Genomic DNA, 22384 nt, shown 5'->3' with positions numbered 1-22384 from the left:
AGGGAGCGATTCCCCAGTCCCACTAAAGAGCCATTTTTTCAAGAGGGAAGACTTATTAGATGAAACAGTCATTTAACTCTTTGGAATTTCAGTTGAAGTCACATAAGGCAGCGTTGTTCAACCTTGGGCGCTTTAAGCTGGGTGGACTTCAACTCCCAGAATTCCCCAGCCAGCTTTGCTGGCTGGGGAATTCTGGGAGTTGAAGTCCACCCAGCTTAAAGCGCCCAAGGTTGAACAACGCTGTTTCAAACCAATAGGTGGCAAGAAAGCACAAAGAAAGCAACGCCCCTCCGGCCTCCCCACCCGCTGGCTGGCTGGGAAGCATGGGCTCGGCGGTGCAGCGCCTCTCGCGGCGCTTCGCAGAGCGAGACCCAGCCCAGCGCGCCGCGGGGGCGGAGCGAAGGGCGGGCACGCCCGCTCATTGGCGTGCCCCGCCCCTCCGCGCGGCGACGTCGCGCGCGTCCCGGCCCGGGCCAAGATGGCGGCGCTCCGGCTCCCCTGCCGGCGGGCGCAGTGAGCGGGGCGGCGGGCCAGGTGAGGCGGGGGCCGGGCGGGACCTTTCCCGGCTGCCGGGGCCCGGGGAGGGCGGGGAGAGCCCCTCCGCTGGCGTCCGGCCGCGGGTGCCCCGTCGGGCTGGGGATGATGGGTCTGGAGGGGCGGCGGATGGGCCCCTCCCCCCGAGGGCGATCTGGAGTCGCAGCAGGGGCGGGCCTCCAAGACCCATGCGCCCCTGCCGGCTCTGCGCCCGGGCATTGCACGCCCCTTGCACGGGGACCCCGTTTGCAGCTTCCCCCGTTCGCAAAGAGGGCGCAGGGAGGCCGGGCTGAAACGCTGATAGGCTAAGAGGCTAATAAGAAACCCCCTAAAATGTCAGCCCCCCCCAGTCACTGCCACTCAGCCCTGCAGGGCCTCGGCGGGAGGGGGGCACCGTCCGTATCCCCCCCCCCAGCCAGGCAGGCGTAAAATTTCAGGCTTTTCTTCTTAGCCTCTTAAGCCATCAGCGTTTCAGCCCGGCCTCCCTCCTCCTCTCGAAGCTTAGGACTCCGCGTCTCGCCCTTGCAGCCCTCGACGCGCGCACAGGAGCGTATTCCGAAGTCCTCGCGTAAGGTTGCGAGCCGAGTATTTCCACCTTGGCATCTTGAAGAAGGGTGGACTTCAGCGCCCAGAATTCCCCGTTCACTTTAAGCCTTCAGGCCTGCCCATCCCAGTCCAACTCTCCCCAACCTGGCGCCCTCCCCTTTGGACTGCAACCCCAGGACGCGCCGTGGCTGGGCTGGATGAGTGCAGTGGGCTTTGTAGTCCAACACATTTGGAGTGGGTGGGGAAGCCTGCTTTGATGCCATTCTTACAATGTACGTAATATGTACGTGTGTAAATAATAATCGCTAAATAAAGCCCTAGAAGGACTTAATAAAGTTCCCAAGGCAGCTTTTTCATAGGAGAAAAGAATGCTAGAAAAAACTGACATTTAATACGCCTGCTGTTTTTTCCCCTTTCAATTCCTGGCAGAACGGCTTTACGATTCCTCTTCTGGGTGCTGAGTTAGCTCTTCCCCTTCCTGCCTCCTGCGGCAGTTTCTCTTGTCCTGGTCCGTTAGAGACCAACATCCAGAAATCAGGAGGGATCTGGTGATGTCCTGATTACCAGGAAACACACTGAGGCGAGGACTTGGTCTCTAATATTTATTAGTAGTACTTAACAAGAATCCTAACAAACTGAAGAAGCGTGGGAAAACCCAGACATATAAACCCCAAAGGTTAAGGCGGTCCCGATCTGTGTCTCTTTGAATGGCTGAACAGTTCCTCAGTGCTACGCATGCGCTTGACAGTCTGGGTGGGAGCCCCCTGCTCGCCATCCTTACTCATGACAGGTGGCGCCTCTACCGACTAACAACCTTTATGAGGCATGTGCTTTCATGAGCGACGGCTCGCTGCGCCATGATGCCTTTGAATAAAATGTCGGGGAAGTGCTTGAGGCGCCTGTTTTTTTGCTACCCCAGAGTAACAGGGTTCTCCCCCTACAAAAAGCAACCTCGGAGCGTCTTCATCTTTTATTTATCTATCCATCCATCCATCCATCATTCAAACTCCTATTACCACCCATCTCCCCCAAGAAAGGGGGACTCTGGGTGGTTTTTCCATCCGCTCCACCCGGGTTTGACCTCCTTCCTTTTCAGCGAGGTGGGAGCGACGACGGCGGGGCGGTTTCCCTCTTCGGCCGCCTCCCCCAACTTTGCATCCTCTTCCTCCTCTTGCAGGGGGCCATGGAGGGTGCCTTCGTCAAGCACAGCGTGCGGGTCCTGCAGGAGCTCAACCGGCAGCGGGAGAAGGGCCAGTTTTGTGACGCCACCCTGGCAGTGGGCAGCCTGGTGTTCAAGGCCCACTGGTGCGTCCTTGCCTGCTGCAGCTCCTTCTTCCAGACCGTGTACGACGGTGCGTCCAGCAAAATCATCCTCCCGGAGACCTTTCTGGAGGTCTTCACGCTCCTTCTCGACTTCTTCTACACGGGGCACTTGGCAGTCACCTCGGACAACCAGGAGAAGCTTCTGGAGACGGCGAAGGAGCTCTGCATCCCCGAGGCCATCCAGCTGTGCCAGGAGTTCAAGTCCGGACCCTCGGAGGGCGCCCAGCCCAACGGCGAACCTCCGCTCGACGCGGATCCCGGCATTCCTCCGAAGGCCACCTCGGATTTGCCAGGGGAGTCAGCCGGCGATGCTGTGCCCCCAGGCCCCCCACCCCTGGAAAGTCCCTGGATCCGGGGAGGCCGAGTGGCTCAGGGACAGAGAGAGGGTCCCACCCCCCATCAGGGAAGGTTGAAAAGAGCGCCCAAAACAAACGCTCTGAGCTGCGCGGGTGATGCAAAGGCCGCCCCGGAATGTAAGGAACTCAAAAGGCCCTTGAAAAGAGAAGCTGCCGAGGACGCGGGCGCCAGTAACGAGGTGGCGTGTGGCGTAATGTGCTAACCAGGCATTGCCCTTGTCTGCTCCCAACCCATTGTGCTGGACGAGAGCGCCGGGGGGTGGGCTGGGGGGAAGCGGTGGGAACCGTTGGCTGCTGCTCTCTAAGCAGCCTTGGGGGATGGGAGCAGCTTGCCCAGGTTTCCCTCTCTGGGGAGTGGGGGATTAGGGTGCCGTGGGACTCCGCCCTATTCCAGGTTTTAGGAATTGGGGGCAGGCAAGATCTGGACCTGACAGCCTGCTAAGAACGTTGAGGATTTGGGGATGGGTCCAAATTGCCTGTCGGTTGGTTGGTTTGATTTTTATCCTGCCTTTCCCCCAAGTCTTGCGCATGCCCCCCCGTCCTCCATCAAAAACCCTAGGGTAGGTTGGGCTGAGAGCAAATTCAGGGAGTTTGCACAGTAGGTGGTGGATTTGGACCCAGGCCTCCCTCCCGCTCCGCCGTCTGGCCCTGGATTTGAACCCAGGTCTCCCAGTCTGCCATCTTCACTGCTGACCCAAAGCCTGGCTCTCTGCATCTTCCCCAAATGCTTTCCAGCGGGATTTGATAAAGATGGAGCAGCCGGTTGTTCTCATTGCTTTATCAGATGTGACGCCTCTAATGTGCTGCTGTAGAAATGCTGCTGTGTGCAGCGCAGCCATAAGCTCAGCCTGGGCCTCCTCTCTCTCTCGAGCGAATCAAGGTGAATTACGTTTGTGCAGCGTGAGCAGGAGCTTCTCCCACCATCAGCTGAGAGGTCCCAGGGGCTTCCTCCTTACTCCATCATGAAAAAAAACCCCAGAGGCAGGAAAATCTTTTCATTTTTTCATTCAGTTGCGTTGTACCGCTCTCCAAGCTGTCTGCTGGCTGAACCCTGAGGTTTGACAACTTAATTGTCCCCAGACACCAAGCTGTTGAAGCTCTGGGAGCGGGGACAGCGCAGACTTCACGGCGGTGACGATTTTCCTTTTAAAAAACCATTTGTGGGTGTGTCAACTTGCACAGTGGCTGTAGAAAAACTAAATTTCTAGAGTCTCTCAAGTGCAAAGAAACACCAACAAATTCATCCCACTTCAGAACGGCAAGCTTTGCTAAAATCAGTCATTCGTGCTACTAGAGGCTCCGATTTAAAATGCCCGAGTTGAGAATTCTAGTGTTATTTTAATATTTATGTGCATTTATGTTTCGCCTTTTCGTCCAAGCAGGATGATCCGGGTAGCTTGCAACATGGGGGGGAAAGAAGCCAAACTGGGGAAAAACGAGGCCATTAAAAATGCAGAAACAGTATCAAAATAGTGCAGTCGAAACACAAGGGAGATGGATTCCAAGTTACAGCCAGCCTAAACTCTATACAGTGGGCTTGGCTGAAGGGAACCGATTGTCTTCTCTCCCCAAATTAAAAAGGGTGGGAACTAAACTTTCCATCGCTTGGGGCTAAGGCCAGAGAAGGCCCCCTTAAATAATATGCAAAGAGCTGAAAGTCACTAAAGATCTGGCTGTAAAGAGCTGGTGCTTTGGAATTATTATTTTTGCCATGGTCGTTAAGTGAATTTCATGGTCGTTAAGCAAATCCAGATTCCCCCATTGACTTTGCTTGTTGGAATCCGGCTGGGACTGGCGATCACATGGCCCCTGGGATGCTGCAACCAACGTAAATACATGCCAAGTGCCTGAATTTTGATCACGATTGCAGGGATGCTGTGACGGTCGTAAGTGCGAGGACCGGTTGCAAGCCACTTTTTTCAGCAGTGTCATAAGTTTGAGGCCTACCTGTATTATTATTTTTATCCCACCTTTTTTATATAGTTTCGCCAACTCAAGGCGGTGAACTTACTTAATACCCCTGCCTCCTATTTTCCCACAACAACCCTGTGAGGTGCATTGGGCTGACAGACATTGGTCCCTCTCAAAGTCACCCAACTGGCTTTCCTGCCTAAGGGAGGCCTAGAACTCACCATCGCCTGGTTTCTAGGCCAGCACCTGAACCACAACACCAAACTGGCTCTCTTTAAGTGGTGAGAGGCTGGTTGTCTTTTTCAGGTAGGAAGAGGTGGGCCAAGGAATAAGTAAAATAAATACAGCTGTCCCAGATAAGCCACATCTGGATTGCCCAGCAAAATCTACTTCAGGGGATGCTGAGCAGAAGGCATCACTGGGATGATTTATATTTATAATTTTTATAATTATATTTACATATTTACGATTTTTTTCACTGTCCCCCTCAGTCCCCTACTCTGTATTTGGGAACAGACTTTGCAGAAAAGCCACCATCGCCTGTTAAAAATCCACCCTAAATTTAGCTTGGCGGCTAAGTTTTAATTCTCCCTCTCTGATCCAGCTTGGAGTTCTTGGAGAAAGCAAGAAAGATTTTCTAATGAGCAACTGCTAATGGTTTAGAAAGGTTCAAACTACTGGGTTTCGTTATGCGTAACAAATTTTGAGAGGATTGTCCCAGCCTATATTATTGTTGTTTTTTAAAATTGGTTAGCTTTTCGTGTTTGGACTGGTCAAGGGGCCGGCCCTCATTGAGTTCTTGCGACAGCCAGTGTGGTTCTGCTTTAATGGTCTGCAAGCAACTGTGTTCCTCCTTCCCAGCAGAAGACACAAGAGGGTCTGGGATCAAGTGATCTCCCCTCTGAAGATTACAGTGGAGGAAGAGGAAAGGAGGACACGGACGAGGATTACGTTCCTGATCAGAAGAGCGTCCGGGCAAGAAAGAGAGCGTCCTTGAGCAGAGCATCCCGCAGCAGCTCCAAAACCTCTGGGAACGGCCACCATCTCAAGGCTGCAGCCCTTAGGCCCCGCAGAGGCACGGCTGAACCAGTTGAATGTCCCACCTGCCATAAGTCCTTTCTGAGCAAATACTATCTGAAGGTGCACAACAGGCAAGTTATTGGGACGGTGGGGGAGGGAGGGGGTGGCTCCTTGAAAAAAGGCTGAAAGGCGGGATTTGTGGAAGAAAAGGGAGGTCTCTGCTCTCCGGTGGGGAGATGGGCTGTTCTCCATGTTCCTGCTGCTTGGGAGGTGTGGGGGATACATGGGCTGGGGTTGCAATGCTCTTCATCAAGTGCTCAGAAAATTAACTTTGGCGGGGATGTTCCCAGGCCGCAGGGTCAGTTCACCCATTGCTGCAGTTGCATTGTTATCTAAGCCTGGTGTAATGGTCTGTGGGAACGACCTTGGGAGACAGGAGGAAGAGCCGCAGATGAGGCAGTGGCCAGATAATAGGCAGCTGAGCCTGGAGCAGGAAAAGGGGTGTGGGAAGCGTCTCAGGAGGGACCCTCCCTAGTTTCTTGGACTGTAAAGGTGAGGGGGGGGAAAAGATGTATTTTCAGACTTGCAAAATTCTGTTACTGTAGCCTTATAATAAAGGTAGTATTAGTACTCATAGCTAGTGTTCGTGCCTGGACTGCCTTGAAGGGCTGGCATGAATCTTGCAAGTACCTCCCTCCCCTCTCGCTTTTAAAATCCAAGAAACTAGGGAGGGATCCTTTGGAGACATTTGCCACGTCCCCGTTCTTTCTGCAGGCTCGGCTGCCTCTTATCCGACTGTTGCCTAGACTGCGGCTCTTCCTCCTGTCTCCCAAGGTCATTCCCACAGACCATCACACCTGGTGTGCAGCACAAGCATGTGTTTGCAGAGCACCTGTTTCGCATGGGATGCCTCCTGCCACAATCCTCACATCTCCAGAGTGGGCTAGATGGAGCCGAAAGTCTTGTTTCAAAGGTGTTTTTTTCCTGGGTCTCGGAGGAACCTGTGGGGTGTTCTCTGCTGAAATGACCACTTGGGATGTGATGGTGGTGATGGAAACCACGATGGAGAAGGACCAAGTGATTCAAACACGATGTCCTGTCCTGTACTGATGGTGACTGGTGCCTGCTTGGCCAACCTCAGAGGGAATGTCTTTAGAGTAGGAGTAAGGAAGGAAGAGAAGCAAGTAGGAGTTGGCTCGCCTTTTGGTAAAATGGCTGGCCTGCATTGGCAGCGTGGATAAGAAAGGTGAATCAGCTTTTGCCTTAAGAACTGGCCTGTTTGAGGTATTGGTAGTTTCCTCTGTGCCTCCTGAAGCACACTCCCTGGAATGACCGATACCCAGTACCACTCCCTGGAATGACCAATGCCCAGCACCACTCCTTGGAATGACCGATGCCCAGCATTGTGAATCTGATCCAATTTTCGGTGTTTTTCCCCATCGCTCGAAGGAAGCACACAGGGGAGAAGCCCTTTGAATGCTCCAAGTGTGGGAAGTGCTACTTTCGGAAGGAAAACTTGCTGGACCACGAGGCCAGAAACTGTGTGAGCCGTTCAGAGCAGGTATTTGGGACTGGGGGTCTCGCAGCTGGCTTGCAGACCATGAGGTTTGAGGGAGCCGCAGAGTTGAGGCCCCGTGCTTGCATGGCGGGAGGCCCAGGCCCGTGCCCAGTAGCCAACTGGGAAAATGAAGCCTGGTTGTGGTGCACAGCTTGTCTCGGAGCTGAGAGGAGACTGGCTGCTTCGCCGGGCTGGGAATCTCAGCTGAACAAGATGGAAGAATTGGCAGCTGTTGGTGTTGACTTGCATCCTTCCTTCCTGTTGCCTGTGCTGAGTAGGACTGCTGGGAATGTCACTCCAGTGGGGCCTTGGAGGTCATTCCTGGCCTAAGTCAAGCAGGAAAGCATCAGGTGGGGGGTGGATAGCAAGACCCAGCCTTGCCCTCTCTCTCTGCAGGCCTGAAGGGTGTGCGCCATGCATGCAATAAGCACGGGGGCTGCCTGCTCACACCCAGCCGTTCCAACGATGTGGTTATTGGAGAGAATAGGTTGATGCGCACAAAGGGAAAGCCCAAGTTCGTAGGGTCATCTGAAACCGCTTCCTAAAACCAGCCAGAAAGCTGGTCTCGGTGTTCCTAGAAAGCTTCTTTCTGCCCTCCTTCCAACTATGCCTGGGGGGCTCTGTTGGGGAGGGGCTGTTGGTGCTAGACCACAAAGGGCAAGGCTGGAACACAGCAGGCCTCCGCAACCGAGCTGCGGCTTCCACCTGCTCGCTTCCCGGGAAGGTGGTTCTGGATGTGCCTCGCGGGCCATGGTGCTCTGGGCCGGCCTCTCCCCCCTGACCTGTCTCTCCCCCTCTCCCCTCCCCTCCCCGCCAGGTGCATACCTGCTCCGTCTGTCAAGAGGCGTTCAAGAGGCGGGGGGAGCTGCGGCTGCACATGGTGACCCACACGGGAGAGATGCCATACAAGGTCAGCCTGCCTTGTCCGTGAGCATTGCTGGGCGTCAGCTGGGTGAGGCCACAGAGTGGGTGGTGCGCTCTGAAAGTCTTCCCTGAGACCGGCTGGCCGAGCCACGGCTTGACCCTTCTTCCTGGCCCACGTTTTTCCCCCTTCCAGCTGAAAGTGATGTTGTATGAGCTCACTTTCAGGGCTGTTATAAAGCCGAGATATCGGCCAGGTCTGCACGTCACATTAAGCCAGGTCCGTTCAAGGCGGTGGCTTGCCGGACAAATCCGTCCTCGGCCGCTGAAGCCCCATTCTCTCAGCCCGCCCTACCTCACAGGGATGTTGTTTGGGGGAAACGGGAGGAGGAGGCTCTGCTCCAAGGCGGGGTATAAATCAAATAAATAAGCCAATAAGAAGCAAGCCATTGTGGCTTATTTTCACACACAGAGCTGTAACGGGTGTGTTTGCAGACCCGGCTTGGCCAAAACCAACGTGTATTTTAAAACTGACGTATATACGATAGGAACGACGACCGTTAAGGGCGCCAGGGTGGAGAAGCGGGGCTCCAGGTCCTTGCCTGTTCCCCCTCCCGGTTGGCATCTTGGCACAGTCTTGGCGCTGAGCGGTGCCCGTCTCTCTCGCAGTGCTGTTCCTGCATCCAGCAGTTTATGCAGAAGAAGGAGCTGCAGAGCCACCTGATCAAGCTGCACGGCGCCCCCAAGCCGCACGCAGTGAGCCGGGAGGGGACGCCGTGCGCCTCTGCCCAGGGGGAGGAAGGGAGCCCCCAACGCTGGCAGGAGGGGGGCAGGCCCCTGGCTCAGCCCCCCCCGGAACTGCAGCAGGCCTGGGCGGGCCCCCCTCACCAGGCCCCTCATCTCGCCCCTCCAGTGCTCCTCGTGTTCCAAATGTTTCCTCTCCCGGACGGAGCTGCACCTGCACGAGGCCTTCAAGCACCGGGGGGAGAAGCTGTTTGTCTGCGAAGAGTGTGGCCACCGGGCCTCCAGCCGCAACGGCCTGCAGATGCACGTCAAGGCCAAGCACAGGTGCCGGGGCGAGGTCCCACCCGGCTGGGAGAGGGGGCTCGGCGGGGGGCGCCGCGGCCCGGCTTGACGGTGGCTCCCCCTCTCCTGCCAGGAACGAGCGCCCACATGTCTGTGAGTTCTGCCAGCATGCCTTCACCCAGAAAGCCAACCTCAACATGCACCTTCGGACCCACACCGGCGAGAAGCCGTTCCAGTGTCACCTCTGTGGGAAAACTTTCCGTACGCAAGGTACCCGGGCAGCGCGGCTCTCTGCCATCCTCCCTGGCTGTCCTGGGCGTGGCACAGCATGGGGTGTTCCCTCTCCTGGCTGAACTGCGAGAAGGGAGCAGGGTCCTCTGGTGCCATGGTATGTGGGGAGGACCTTGGGAGACGGGGCCAAGAGATGCCGCCAAGGGAACGGTCAGATAAGAGGCGGCCGAGCCCTCAGCTGCATAATGGGCAGAGAAAGAGGCTCGGAAGGGGCCCTGCCTGGTTTCTCGGGCTGTAAAGGAGGCAGGGGGAGATTTGTACCTTCAGACTCGCAAGATTCTGTCAGTGTAGCCTTACAATACAGCAGAATTAGCTCATCTGGTCGTGTTTCCTGCCTGGTCTAGCTGGTAAGGCTGACACATAGGGAATGGTCAGATAAGAGGGAGCATAGCCCACAGCTGCATAATGGGTGGGGAAAGAGGCTCAGAAGGGACCTCCCTGTTTCTCAGGCTGTAAAGAGATGGGGTGGGGGGAGATTTGTACTTTCAGCCTTGCAAGATTCTGTCAGCGTAGCTTTACAGTAAAGTAGGATCAGTTTATCTGGTCATGTTTTCTGCCTGGGAAGGCTGACATCGGGAAGGAGCGAGGCTCCTCCTGGCTGGAGACCCCCACGCCCCAGTGGGAAACATTCCTAGTAGGGCTTGCTGCTCTTGGCAGAGTGCACCCAAGGAGGGGGAAAAAGTTCCCCACGTTGAGGGGCGGTGGCCCAGGGAAGCGCTCCCCTCCCTGCATGCCTTTGGAATAGGTGACGTGCCGCAGGGACTGTACGTTGGGGGTCATCTGTCCATCCAAGCTGTGAGGGAGGCACGAGAGAAGAGGGGTGAGGCAAAGCCACACCCCAAGGCTCCACCTGTGTTTGTCTTGTCCTCACACTCTCGTCCGCAGCCAGCCTGGATAAGCACAACCGGACCCACACGGGGGAGCGCCCCTTCAGCTGCGAGTTTTGTGCCCAGAGGTTCACTGAGAGGGGCCCGCTGCTAAGACACGTGGCCAGCCGGCACCAGGAAGGGAGGCCGCACTTCTGCCAGATCTGCGGGAAAACGTTCAAAGGTGACGTCGCCCCGTGGCGGATCGGGGAGGGCAGGACAGCATTTCCCAGGCTCTCAATGGAGGCGGGGAAAGAAGCCCCTTCCTTGGGGAGCAGGGAAGCACTTCGCTGCTTGGACTCCGTTTGTGGGGAACAAAGGTGGGATCCGCCGTCACCTAACCGGCCCCCAATTTTGCCCCTGCAGCGGTGGAGCAGCTGCGTGTCCACGTCCGCCGGCACAAAGGGGTGCGGAAGTTCGAGTGCACGGAATGCGGATACAAATTTACACGGCAGGTACGGCACGCGTTCCTTGTTGTCGACCCGAGCTGGGGAGTTGTCTCAAGCCCTCCCCGCGTCCTTGGTCGCAAGTCCCTTGGCTAAAAAACGAAAAACGACCCTGGCGTCTCCTGTCTGGAGGGACCAGACCTTTTCCAGTAGTTTGTTCCCAGTCCAGCATCTGTTACATCTTACCTGGGAGAAGCATAGCGTTTTTGTGTTGGCGCATTGCACTGACCCTGGGAGGTAGGCCAATATTAGTTCTGCACCCGTTACAGAGGCAGAGAAGAGAATCTCTGCAGCTCGGGGCTGAGCTGTGGGGTCCTTGGTGCTCTCTGAGCTTGGTGGTTTGATGCAGACATTTCATGGCCCGACTGGGAATATCCTCAGAATCTCCTGAAGACGTTGCCTAGTTGGGCGACAGAACATCTGCATCAAACCGCCAAGCTCAGAGGGCACCAAGGACCCCACAGGCAGAGACTTTCTTCCTGAAGGCCCACCTCATGGACCCAGGGACCTTCCTTGCCAAGGCCGTGCCCCGTGGCTCTGACTTGCTCCCCGTTTCCTGGCCAGGCTCACCTGAGACGTCACATGGAGATCCACGACCGGGTCAAGAATTACAACCCCCGTCAGAGGAAGCTCCGCAACCTGGTCATTGAGGACGAGAAGGCGGTGGTGGTGGCCTTGCAGTCCCCGAACGTCCTGGAGGTGGGCTCTGCAGAAGCCATTGTGGAGGCCCTGGCACAGAGCTCCCCAAGGACGGATCTCCCCGGACAGAGACTCTGCTCAAATGAGAATTTAGCCCCTGCCGAGGTCACGGAACAGTCCTTCCTTATCACGATCCCGGATGGCTGTGGAATGTAGCGCGTGGTCTCTGCGGGCCCTTCCCTTAATAAAGATTAGCCAACCCTTCTGGTCTGCCTGTGGCACATGGGCCACGTTTCTGGGAGGGGGAGAAGCAGATGGGCTTTGTTTTTTCCCCTCATGGTGTGCTTAAGAACAAAGGGAAGTGGGAATGGGCGCTCGAGCTGAGCTTGAGAGAGATGCTTGGCACTGCCCATTTTAACTTAGTTGACCAGTGGTTTGCCACATCGTGTGAATGCGGCCCACGGGGTTAGTTTGTGGCTCAGCACGTGGCACCCACCAAGAAAACGGATTTATTATTATTTGTTAGTTCTATAGCCACGCTACAGACGTGGTGCAGGGAAGAGATTTAGGGGCTTGGGAGGAGAGAAAACGAAATGTAGCTATATAACACGCCCTTTGCACGCAGAAGGGGCCCTGGCGTGTCTTGGCAAGGTGTCTGGTTGAAAAAATACAGCTGCTCTGCTCTATTTTTCAGCAAAAACGGCATTATTGTCTCCTGCCCGCTGTTGATGTTACGCAGCCTGGCTGTTTTTGCCATTTGTAAATACAATTGGGGAGATTTTTGCCCATCCAAGACATGGAACCAGGCAAACCAGGAACAATAGCTCATCCCAGCTCCAGATGAGCAGCTTGTGAAATGCAGTGATTTGGGCCCACTCAGAATTTCCCTGTTTACGGGATCCTGAATCTTGACTGTCACCAGCTGCAAACGTGACAGGACTTAGACACCCCCAGCCAAAATGCAGATCTTCCCCCTCCTGGGTGCCCACCACAGTCTGTCTCGGGCTCCAACGGAAGAAGACAGCCATCGTCACACACCTCTTTTATTTGTCCGTTTCAAGTTTTTAAAAGGAAAGCTTACAAAAACACCTTTGTTTCCAAGGATAAATCCTCTACAGTACTTTAGACCAAGTGCAATGACTACGGCGAACGTTAAATAAATACAAAGCAAGCCCTCCACCTTCAGAGCTTCCAATTCAGCACCACGGGTTGCAAACTACCACGTTCCCTACGGAGAGGCTTTAAACAGCCCAGCACAGAAATAAATGTTTGCTCATCGGGGTGCGGCAAAGGCGGAGCCACCAGCAGCATCTGGAACCAGCTATGACCACGGGGAAGACGAGCCCTTGTCGCATTCCTTCTGGGGTGGGTTTTTAACCCTTGTGGGTTTATAGTGGGAACTCTGCGCAGAGTTTGCAATGGGAAAAGGATGCGTCCCACGCCGGGGAAAACGGCAGAAGTTCAAACTGCAGCACTTGAAAAGCAAAATCCTGTTGCTCTGCTCCACTCCGAAGGCTCACTGCCTTCAGTCTAGGCCAGTGGATGGAAATTACTCTCCTATATAAATACTTTTTTCTCTCTTGTTGAAATCAGGGTCACCGGCCACTGGGAACGCCCTCCTTAAAAACTGCCAAGGGTAGAGTTTTCCCAAGACGTGAACCCGCTTTGTGAATGGCAGAGGCGGGATGCTAATTCATCCCTTTTTGAAAAAAGCCCAACGAGCAACTTCAAAAACTCCTAATTTGATAAATGACCAAAGCTGGTCATTCAGAGGAAGGGTGAAAAAGGATCAATGCTTTTGACGAGTGGGTCAAAAATTCAGAAGGCACCACCTTCTGTTTGCCATTTTGCTAAATCATAGGTTTGTTTCGTTGTGGTTTGTCAAACCCCGGCTGCGCACAGCGTGCCAGGCCCGAAGACGACAATCCATGCATGAAATCCACCAGGATCATCCACCTGGAAGGTGAATGTGCTGATCTGTTTTGTTTTTGGACAGGGCTGCAAAGCAAATGAGGGTCTCCATCTGAAGCCATGCCGGGAGCGAGCCAGCATTTTTCTGCTTGCCCGAGTGAAAGAGGAAAAAAGAAAATTAAGTTTTAGAACATCCGGGGATGTAAGGCAGGTAAAGCAGCCTTTTCAAAAAAACAAAAACAAAAACAACTTCTGAAATGTTCAAAATACCTATTTTGGCCTCAGAGGACTGACGATGCACCGATGTCACCATTTCTCCATGTGGGAGAGCGCGCGAAGAGTGAAACATGAATTTTGCATTGCGGGCAATCAATATAATGTAATCTCTCTCTCATTTTTGCAGAAACCACTCTCAAAATGCCACATGGCCCCAAATCGGCCATCGTGGTGCCACATTTCCAGGGCATGATGCGGAAATGTCAGTCTCAAAGACACCCCCCAAATTGGGGTTCGGCTGAGAAAACTCTCGCAGGGGGGGGGGGTTCCATCTGCACATCACACGCGGCAGGTAAACTGATGCCTGTGCGCAGTCCTCGCGCTGCCCACCATCCAAGGGGTCAAACTTACTCAATGTTTTCCCGAGGAATTAACACGAGGCTTTTTTTCCTCCAAGGCACATGGGCCCGATGTGCAGTTTCTTACCCCCAGAATTGGATCTCCCCAGCAGGCAGATCAAGCACAGCTCCACCAGTGCTGCAGGGAGGGAGGGAGGGGAAACGGACCGCAGATTTGGAGATCAAGCCATTACCGTGGCAAGCGACAGAGATCACCTATCCTCCAGTGCGTCTGCAGTGCCCTTCCGGCCGTGGTCGTCCTGGCTCGCCTGGCCCGGGCCGCAGAATTGCAGAAATGTGCGGGTTGGAAGGGGGCCTTGAGATCATCTAGTCCCACCCCGCTGCTCAGTGTGAGGACAGGTACCCGGGTGCTCCCCCTCCATCAATACAGAAACAGAAGATGGGAAGGGTCCGTCGAGGGCGTCTACCCCCACCCCCAGCTCAGAGCAGGAACCCCAATCCAAGCTCCCCTCGCCCACAGCAGACCAGATGGAGGCCTTATTTCTGTGGCCCTTCTGACAACCACGTCTTGTAACAGAAACTTGACCGACGGATTCTGAGTTACGTCAAGGAGCAAGAGGGGGAAACGGACACGCTCCTGCCCCTCTCTGCGCCCCAGGCGGCGCTTCCGAGGGCCTCTGGAGTGACCCTTCCCTCGCACGAAGGCCCTTCAGGAAGACCTTCCATTAAAGGGTTCCACCTTCTCCCCACCTGCCCCCAAGCCCAGCTCCAGTACTGAACCCCCAGGCTTCTGCCCCCCGCCCCAGTTAACCTGCGACGCCGCCCTCTTCCCGGGCGGGTTCTCCAAAGAGAAGGTTCACGGAGGCTCCCTGGAACGGGGTTGCTGGAGACGACCGAGCGCGCCAGCCAGCGTTGTCCTTGCGAGTGCCAATGGGGTCCTGCTGCCTTCCACGCCAAAGGAATGACGTGGGACTACCGGCCGCCTTCAAGCCGCAGCAGCAAGCTCCCCACGCGTTAACGCAGCTCCTGGCTGTAAAGGCTGGCGCTGAGGGCATCTTCCGCGGTCCTCTCCTCGTCGTCCTCCAGCGTCTCTGGCACGAACTGGCGGAAGATGCTGACGCTGCTGTGCCAAAAGATCGGCTCCGGCAGCTGGCCGGCCACGCTCCACTTGCGGGTCTCCGGATCATACGATTCCAGCATCCCGGAAAGTTCAAAAGTGTTGTCATAACCGCCAGAGACGTAAAGCTTTCCCCCAAGGACGGCCAGGCTTCCCCCAACGTGCACCTGGAGCCGAGAAGAGGAAAGGTACAAGCAGTCCTCGTTTAGCGACCACAACCGAGACCGGAACTTCTGTTGCTAAGCGAAGTGGTCATTAAGTGAACCTCACGGTTGTTGAGTGAATCGTGTGATTCTCCATTGATTTTGCTTGCCAGAAGCTGGCCGGGAAGGTTGAAAATGGCGATCACGTGACCACGGGATGCCCACACTCTGCAGCAGCCACCCCATGCCTGCAGAGCACTGCAGCAACCGCTTGCGCTCACCAGCCTGCTTGCAAGCCACCCAGGGCTCCCAACTTCCTCTGACTTCCCCATGGACTTTGCTTGTTGGAAGCCGGCAAAAAGCCACAAGGAGGTCCTCGCTTAACAACCCGCGATCCTCACTGAATGACAGTAATGGGGATGGCAGGGACTGCCATTGCTAAGCGTAGCCACTTTCTTGTGCAAAGGACATTAAGCCCTTCACCCAGTCCCATCTTCACCTACAGGCGCACTCCAGCTCTGATTAGTCCCCCCGAAAGGTTCAGAAACCCCCTACCTGGAGCATGGGGGGAATTTTATCCCACTCGTTCTTGGCTGGATTGTAGACATCAACTTCAGCAGAGTCGTCCCTGGAGCAGGCAGAGAAAGAGAAAGCGTTAAAAGCACCCCGGACGCATTACGCAGCAAGGGCAGTGGGCTCAGTTACTGTGGCGATGGGGGCACCCCTGGAAGGCCTGAAACCAGGTTGAGGGCGGATCCTCCTGGAGAAGATCTCTCTCTGCGCTGGTTACTGGCCATAATGATGTTTGCTCCTGAAAACCTGTGTGCTTGCTAAGAGCCGACGCTGACTTGATGGCGCATAATCAGTTAAAAAGAGTTAAACGTGCTAAGTATAAATGCAACGGATTTCGCTTTTGCCTTGATTCCCCGGGTCCCCCCAGAAAGTTATAAAGAGATTCTCCAAACTAGGAGGCACTGGCTGCCTTGTGATTTAGAATCCTGAATTTCTAAGGGCCTACTCAACGGGTTCTAGTCCTCATGAATACAGGCGGCTCACGAAACAGGCCCGTTTCTGGATTATACGCAAGACCAAACCGTCAAGGCACCCTGCCCGCTGTGGGATTCCAAACGAGACCAAAATGCCGATTCACCTGGAACCCCCGTCCAAACTCAGCTTGTGGTTACGGCTTCGAATCATCAAAGGCCAAACGCCAGGTTTTGAAGCCTCCCATTACGAAGAAGGGAATTTTTTTCCCCAACAGCTTCGATCATACGAGCACCTTGAGCAAGGAGTAAACAAACTCAGTTGTGGGAACCCTCCTAACGTTTGGGAGGCGAGGTGGGAAAATCTGGGTTTCGTCTTCCCGCCTGCCCGCATGCGCCTCCCAGTGGCACTTCTGCCAAGGCTGGCGTTATCAACAAGTGAGCAAGGATTTCAGATGTTTTCACACCTACCACCACTGACTTACACCAGAAAAACACGGGAGAGGAAGCCCTTTTCACGGCTAATAGAACATACTTACTAAGCCAGATTTTAGGGTGTGTGCAGTGTACCCACACAGAAAAAAATTCAGATTTCTTGGATCAAGCCCCAAGGGGGCTCCTTCAGAAAATCCAAGTTTTTTCTCCTGTCCTTGGGAGGTAAAGCTGCCTACGAAACATCACCGAGTGCATACAGGGGAGTGCCCGTGTTATGCAAAATCAGCACTGCTTTCTGGAGCAGTTGTGGGCCAACTTCCAGGCATGGAATGTTCCTTCGGCCGGTTCTGGTTGTGAAACCGAAGTGTGACAGCAACAGGTGAGCAGGGGGGGCGGGGAGAGAAGGAGGGTGGTGGTGAAAGAAGTCCAGCGCCATCTGCACTCTGGAGACACAAACCCCTTCAAAGCTGTCACAAGCGCGAGGCCAAAATTAAACCAAGGACGAGCACGTTAAGTGCGCAAAACCGAATCCAGCCCGCATTTATTCAGCACCAAAGCAACCTGGAAATGTGCTTTTTCTTACAGAAAGACCTTTGGGAGGAGAATTATGCCCAAGAGAAATGAGGGGGGAAAGATAGCCGAGGCTTGCTCCGTCCACTTTGGCAGCGGCAAGGTTTTTCTTGGGCTGGGCAAGGAATTCAAAGCATTTCTTAAGCCCAGTGCTGGAGCACTTTGGCAACTGAATGGAGAGCTCCAAGTCTGCGCGAGAGAGAATCTGTGGGGAGCAGCTGCTAATATCAGAAAGACTTATGGGGGGGGGAGGCGTCCCAGCACAGAAATTCCAAGCGTGCCTTCCTTGTTTGTCTGGGGACAGCTCCTGCCTGCAAAGGGGTCTCGGTGACAGGGAAAAAGAGTGTCCCTGTTGCTCCTCCATGGCTGTCTAAAAGACGGTGTGCCAAAAAATCCCTGCTCCAAATCACTTCCCAATTCCTTGCAAAAGGGAACATTCCTGCTGCAAAGAAAGCAACGAGTCAGAAAGTGCGCAGAGCGACAGCCATTGGCTAAAAAGCGTGGCTCCTTTGGGAAGTGAATTCGGATGCGGCCGGCTCTGTGCATGGAATTGCCAGGCAAGTAATTTTAGGAAAGGGTACCTTAATGTACAGGCTGTTATTAATGCGATCAATATTCTTCTCCAGCCCTGCTTCTCGCTTGGGCGTGTGATTTCTGGCATATACACAATGTTCATAATTTGCAAGAGATTACTCTTTCTCAGCCCAACCTACAGCACAGCGCAGTGGCGGCTGTAGGGACAAATGGGTTTCGTGCGGTGCTTAAATCAAGAACTAAATAAAAATCCCACAGCTCGTTAGTCGCTCTAACTTGAGAAGAAAGGGGAGCTGGGCGTTGCCCAGATTTCTGTCTGGGTTTAAAACAGCACAGAACCCAATTTGATTTTAGAAGGATTGTCTTAATTTAAGATCACAGCCCGTTTATTTACGTATTTAATCAATGTAGACAGCCGCCCATCTGGCACCAGCGACTCTGGGTGGCCTACCAAATTAACCCTCAATTTTTGTAAAAAAAAGGCAACAGCAATAACAATAAATATGCATACAGTGACCGTCAAGGACAACAGCAGCATCCATCTCAGGTTGGAAGGGACCTCAGAGGTCATCCAAACCAACCCCCCTGCCCGCTGCAGGAATCCAAATGAAAACACAGAATCACAGAATGTACTGGATGGAAGGGACCTTGAAAGTCATCTGGCCCAACTGTAAGAATCCAAAAGGGGCCTTGGAGGTCATCTAGTCCAACCCCCATGTGCATAGCAGAAATCCACCTCTCTTTGTTCCAGATGGCCACAGCAGCACCCAAGGCAAGGCTGTGAAAGAAAAAACCAGGCGCCTTCAGAACATGTCCAGCAGCATGGTTAGCATGCCCAGATTTCCGGTGCCCAGCCCAGCTGGGAATGTTGGCACTCCCAGATGCCCAGAACAGTGCCAATCTGGAGAAAGCTGTTACAGGGCCTAAGACAGGAATGCAAGAAGAGGGGAAATGCCAATTTGCTAGGGGCAATCAGCTGCCTGTAGAACGATAACAGACTCAGAGGGATGATTTCCAGGCCCCGCTGAAGGGCACGCTCAGCCCATTTTTGGCGAAAAGACTTGAGTGCCCTGGTGAGCAGGCCTCCCACTCCGATAAGACAAACGACAGATAGCAAGTGACATCCTCCAGGGAAAGGAGGAAAGGAGGCTTGGCCCCAGAAACAGGGAAGGATTAAGAAAAACACCTCCCCAAAACACCCCTTCTTCTCCTCCCCATCCAATTCGGGGATGCTCCCCAAACTGGAGAAATGCAGCGCCTCCAGAAAGAGGGAATTTGTGATTAACTCACTGTTTTCCATCAAGGGCTGGCTTCTTTCCACAGGAACGCCCCCCCACCAGATAACCTTGAGAACTCTGGAAAACTGGTGCTATTTTTATAGATCGCTTTCAGTAAGACCAGACCTGCAAAGATCTGGTAACCTTGGCTCTCCTTCAAACAGCCAGCCAGCCTGTCTTTTTTTAAAAAAATGTTCTTTTAAGGCTAGAAGACTGCAGCTGGATCAAAGACTGCCGTCCCCTGGTCCCTTTGTTTCACCTGCTCACTTGCTGGGTTGTACCAAAACCACCTGCCCCCCAAGTGATCAGAAATCAGCATTCTGCAATTGGTCCTGAGGTTCGATTCATCTTTCCAAAAAAATGCCCCTCCTTCCTGCCTTCAGAGCCATCCGAGATGGCAACCGCCCCCTTGATTTCACCTACATTTGTAGGTGAAGCTGGGAAAAGATGTAATGGCATGCGGGAAAGACCTTGGGAGACGGAGCAAAGGGAACACTGCCCAGGAAAGTCAGAGAAGAGAGGGCCGAGCCCACAGCTGCATAATGGGTGGAGAAAGAGGCTCGGAAGGGACCCTCCCTGGTTTCTCAGGCAGTAAAGAAGATGGGGGGGAAATTGTCCTTTCAGACTTGCAATATTCTGTCAATGTCACTTTACAATAAAGTAGAATTGGCTCATCTGGTCGTGCTTCCTCTCTGGTCTACCTGGTAAGGCTGACAAAACACCTGTTTTTGGGCCCTGCTCTCGGTCCCCAGTGCCCTAACGGGGCCTTTCTGCTCCAAATTTCCCATCTGGAGCCTTCCGGAGCCCACCCTTACCTTACGAAGTACATGAGCCCGCCGAGAGTGACCGCCTTGGGCGCAAAGGACCAGGAGGGCAGCGCCCCGCAGTTCACCAGAGACCACAGGTCTGACTCGGGGTCGTAGCACTGCATGACCATGGACTCCTTCCCGGCCAGGGAGCCGGTGGCATACAGCTTGCCGCGATAGGTGGTGGTGGAGCAGTCGTCCATGGGGTACAGCATGGGCTGCAAGGGCTCCCAGCTATCCAGCGTGTGGTCGTACCGCTCGGTGCTGTCGGACGCCACCACGTAGAGAAGCCCGTCCAAGATGGCGGAGCTGTGGTACTCCCGGGCCTTCAGCATTGGGGACACCTCCGTCCACTCGTTCACGCTGGAGTTGTACCGCCAGACGCAGTCGTAAAGACGGGAGCCGTCCGAGCCGCCTGCAGGGAAGAGCGGCAAGGCAGAGTGGTAAGGACTGCACCGACGGTGACGGGACAGCTGGATGGAGGCTTCCCCAAAGCCCTTTCTCCCCCAGGGCTGGGTTCAACTCTCGCCCAGGAACGGCGCAAGTGCGTCGTTGCAAGCAAAGGGTCAGATGGCCAAATGTCCTTCAAAATTTAAATTCTGTAAAATGCAGCGGGGGGGGGGGGAGGCTTGGGCTCAGGGAAAAAAGACACCCCCAGTCCTCTCCCCGCCACCAGCCTGAGACTTTTAACTGATTAGCCACAACCAGCTCTGGAGACGATTCTCTCTTTGATTCCTGTTTGCAGTGAGGGGGGGGGGGAGAGCAGATCTCAACTCCCCCCATGACTTGGTGCCCCTCTTGGCCACAGGTCCCAGGCTCCTATCTCCCCCGCATCTACACTCCATCTATTATTCATTCATTAACCCCTTTATAGACCACCACAATGCCGAAGGACCCTCTCCTCTAATTTCACAAGATCAAACCCACAACGTGCAGTAGAGACGCACCCAATCCACAAGGCCCCTCAAAAAGCCATCCGTTAATAAAACCAAACTCGAACCCAGCCAAGGGGGAAGGACAGCCCAAATGCCTCATGGAAGAGGTGCATTTTCAGCGGCTTCCAGAAGCCATTCCAAAAACTGGGGCCACCACCAAAAAGCAGCACCAAGCCTCAGCGCCCTTCCCCTCCCTAAAGTGGGGAGCCGCTACTCCCTACTCCCAGGTAGACCAAAGGGGGATCCTTCAGATAATTCTTGGGTTCGCACCAGCGCTGATTGGCCTCTGGAAACCTGCTGGCACCCAGCGTGGGGTCCCGAGCGTCGGCGTACCGGCGCTCCCTTTTGTGGAGCGGCCTGCAAGGGTCGCCCGAGGGAGAGGACATTGCAGTAGTCTGTCAACAGGTGAGGTGACACTGGTGTGGGTCCCTGCAGTGAGGGGCGGGATTGCAACTCGCCAAGCTGGGCAGAAGTCTCAGGGTTCCAGCCAGACCCCAAAGTCCTTCGGGGGCAGGTAGAGACCCCCACTTGGGGGCAACTGAAGCCCCCCCCCGACTGTCGCAACCTGCAGCTGCTGGGAGGGCACCGTTGTCCCCCCAGCTGGTGCCACCAGCGCACTGACAACCCCAGAGCGCCTGGGGGCTGCCCAAACGGCGCCCCCGCCGGGGGGGATCTCCCCGGGGCTCACCGGTGACGTAGACGTCGTTGCCCAGCGCGGCGGCGCTGTAGCCCCCGCCCAGGCGCTCGGGGAACTCGGCCAGGTAGCGCCAGTGGCCGGTGCGCGGGTCCAGGCAGTCGACGGTGGCCAGCTCGTCGCAGTCGCGGTCGCAGCCGCCCAGCAGCACCAGGATCTCGGCCAGGCCGGTGGAGGGCCGCGGGCGCAGGCGGGCGCAGGGCGCGCGCTCGTGCCGGTCCAGCCGGCCGGCCTGGAAGAGGCGCGCCTCGGCCACCAGGCGCAGGCAGGCCGGCGAGCGCGCCACCAGCGGCTCGCCCTCCACCTGGGCCAGCAGCGCGAAGCGGCGCACGAAGGGCAGGCGCACGTGGGCCAGCAGCTGGGGCAGCTGCGGCGCGCGCGCGGCGGGCTCGGCGCGCACCCAGCGCAGCGCCAGCGCGAAGGCCGCCTCCTCCTTGGGCACGCGCAGCGCGTCGTCGCGCAGGTAGGAGAGCAGGCGCGGCAGCGGCACCCGCTCCAGCTGCGCGCCCAGCTCGCCCTCCGGCTCGGCGGCGTGGCGCAGGACGCAGCGGCGCGCGGCGGCGGCCAGCGGCGCGCAGGCGAAGGCCTCGCCGAAGTCCTGCGTCTCCAGCGCGCCCGCCGGCTCCAGCCGCGCCGCCAGCCAGGCGCCGCACGCCGCCTTCACGGCCGGGAACTGCAGCAGGTCGGCGGCGCGCAGCAGCCGCTCGGCCAGCCCGGCCGCCCCCGCGCCGCCGCCGCCGCCGCCGCCGCCGCCCAGCGCGCCCAGCCGCCCGGTGTAGGCGAAGTCCAGCAGCAGCGCCAGGCACTCGGGCTCCACGCCGTGCAGCCGCACCCGCGCCGCGCGCGCCTCGCGCAGCCCGCCGCCGAACATGGCGCGGAAGTAGCCCGAGGCGGCCGCCAGCACCGCGCGGTGCGCCCCGAACTCGCCGCCGCCCGCCACCAGCGTCACGTCCAGCAGCGCCCGCTCGGCCCGCAGCGCCGCCAGCCCGCGCAGCACCGCCGTGGCGTGCGCCGCCTCGGCCTCCAT

General features: G+C 55.9%; 2 protein-coding genes across 3 annotated transcripts; one reads left to right on the top strand and one right to left on the bottom strand.

The window, feature by feature from the left end:
- The first annotated feature begins 453 nt into the window (after window positions 1-453).
- Window positions 454-11640, top strand: ZBTB48 (zinc finger and BTB domain containing 48). Of its 2 annotated transcripts, none has more exons than XM_063317380.1 (11): window positions 454-534; window positions 2258-2938; window positions 5535-5821; window positions 7140-7251; window positions 8066-8158; window positions 8779-8865; window positions 9023-9177; window positions 9269-9405; window positions 10312-10476; window positions 10659-10747; window positions 11303-11640. In XM_063317380.1, exons 2-11 carry the CDS (start codon window positions 2264-2266, stop codon window positions 11591-11593), a joined length of 2091 nt encoding a protein of 696 aa, XP_063173450.1. In that variant the 5' UTR covers window positions 454-534; window positions 2258-2263; the 3' UTR covers window positions 11594-11640. The 2 variants fall into 2 exon arrangements, with proteins under 2 accessions (XP_063173450.1, XP_063173449.1); XM_063317379.1 differs by having other exon boundaries at window positions 5535-5825; window positions 7144-7251.
- Window positions 11641-12412: 772 nt separating this feature from the next.
- KLHL21 (kelch like family member 21) lies at window positions 12413-22384 on the bottom strand. The gene is made up of 4 exons (XM_063317419.1): window positions 21352-22384; window positions 19738-20143; window positions 15679-15751; window positions 12413-15147 (listed from the first exon to the last, which is right to left on the bottom strand). The coding sequence occupies exons 1-4, from the start codon at window positions 22382-22384 to the stop codon at window positions 14878-14880; spliced, it is 1782 nt and encodes a 593-aa protein (XP_063173489.1). The 3' UTR covers window positions 12413-14877.

This window comes from Candoia aspera, chromosome 18 (genome assembly GCF_035149785.1).
Source record: "Candoia aspera isolate rCanAsp1 chromosome 18, rCanAsp1.hap2, whole genome shotgun sequence".
In the NCBI taxonomy this organism is placed as follows: Eukaryota; Metazoa; Chordata; class Lepidosauria; order Squamata; family Boidae; genus Candoia; species Candoia aspera.
The sequence above is the reverse complement of the archived record's forward strand: the minus strand, read 5'-3'. Positions and strand labels throughout refer to the sequence as shown.

Coding starts and splice junctions, on each gene's coding strand:
- ZBTB48 (XM_063317380.1), top strand. CDS start 2,264: ATGGAGGGTGCCTTCGTCAAGCACAGCGTGCGGGTCCTGCAGGAGCTC. Junction 10,477..10,658: donor CTGCGGGAAAACGTTCAAAG/GTGACGTCGCCC, acceptor TTGCCCCTGCAG/CGGTGGAGCAGCTGCGTGTC. Junction 10,748..11,302: donor GATACAAATTTACACGGCAG/GTACGGCACGCG, acceptor TTTCCTGGCCAG/GCTCACCTGAGACGTCACAT.
- KLHL21 (XM_063317419.1), bottom strand. CDS start 22,384: ATGGAGGCCGAGGCGGCGCACGCCACGGCGGTGCTGCGCGGGCTGGCG. Junction 20,144..21,351: donor CAACGACGTCTACGTCACCG/GTGAGCCCCGGG, acceptor TCTTCCCTGCAG/GCGGCTCGGACGGCTCCCGT. Junction 15,752..19,737: donor GGGCTCATGTACTTCGTAAG/GTAAGGGTGGGC, acceptor TGCCTGCTCCAG/GGACGACTCTGCTGAAGTTG.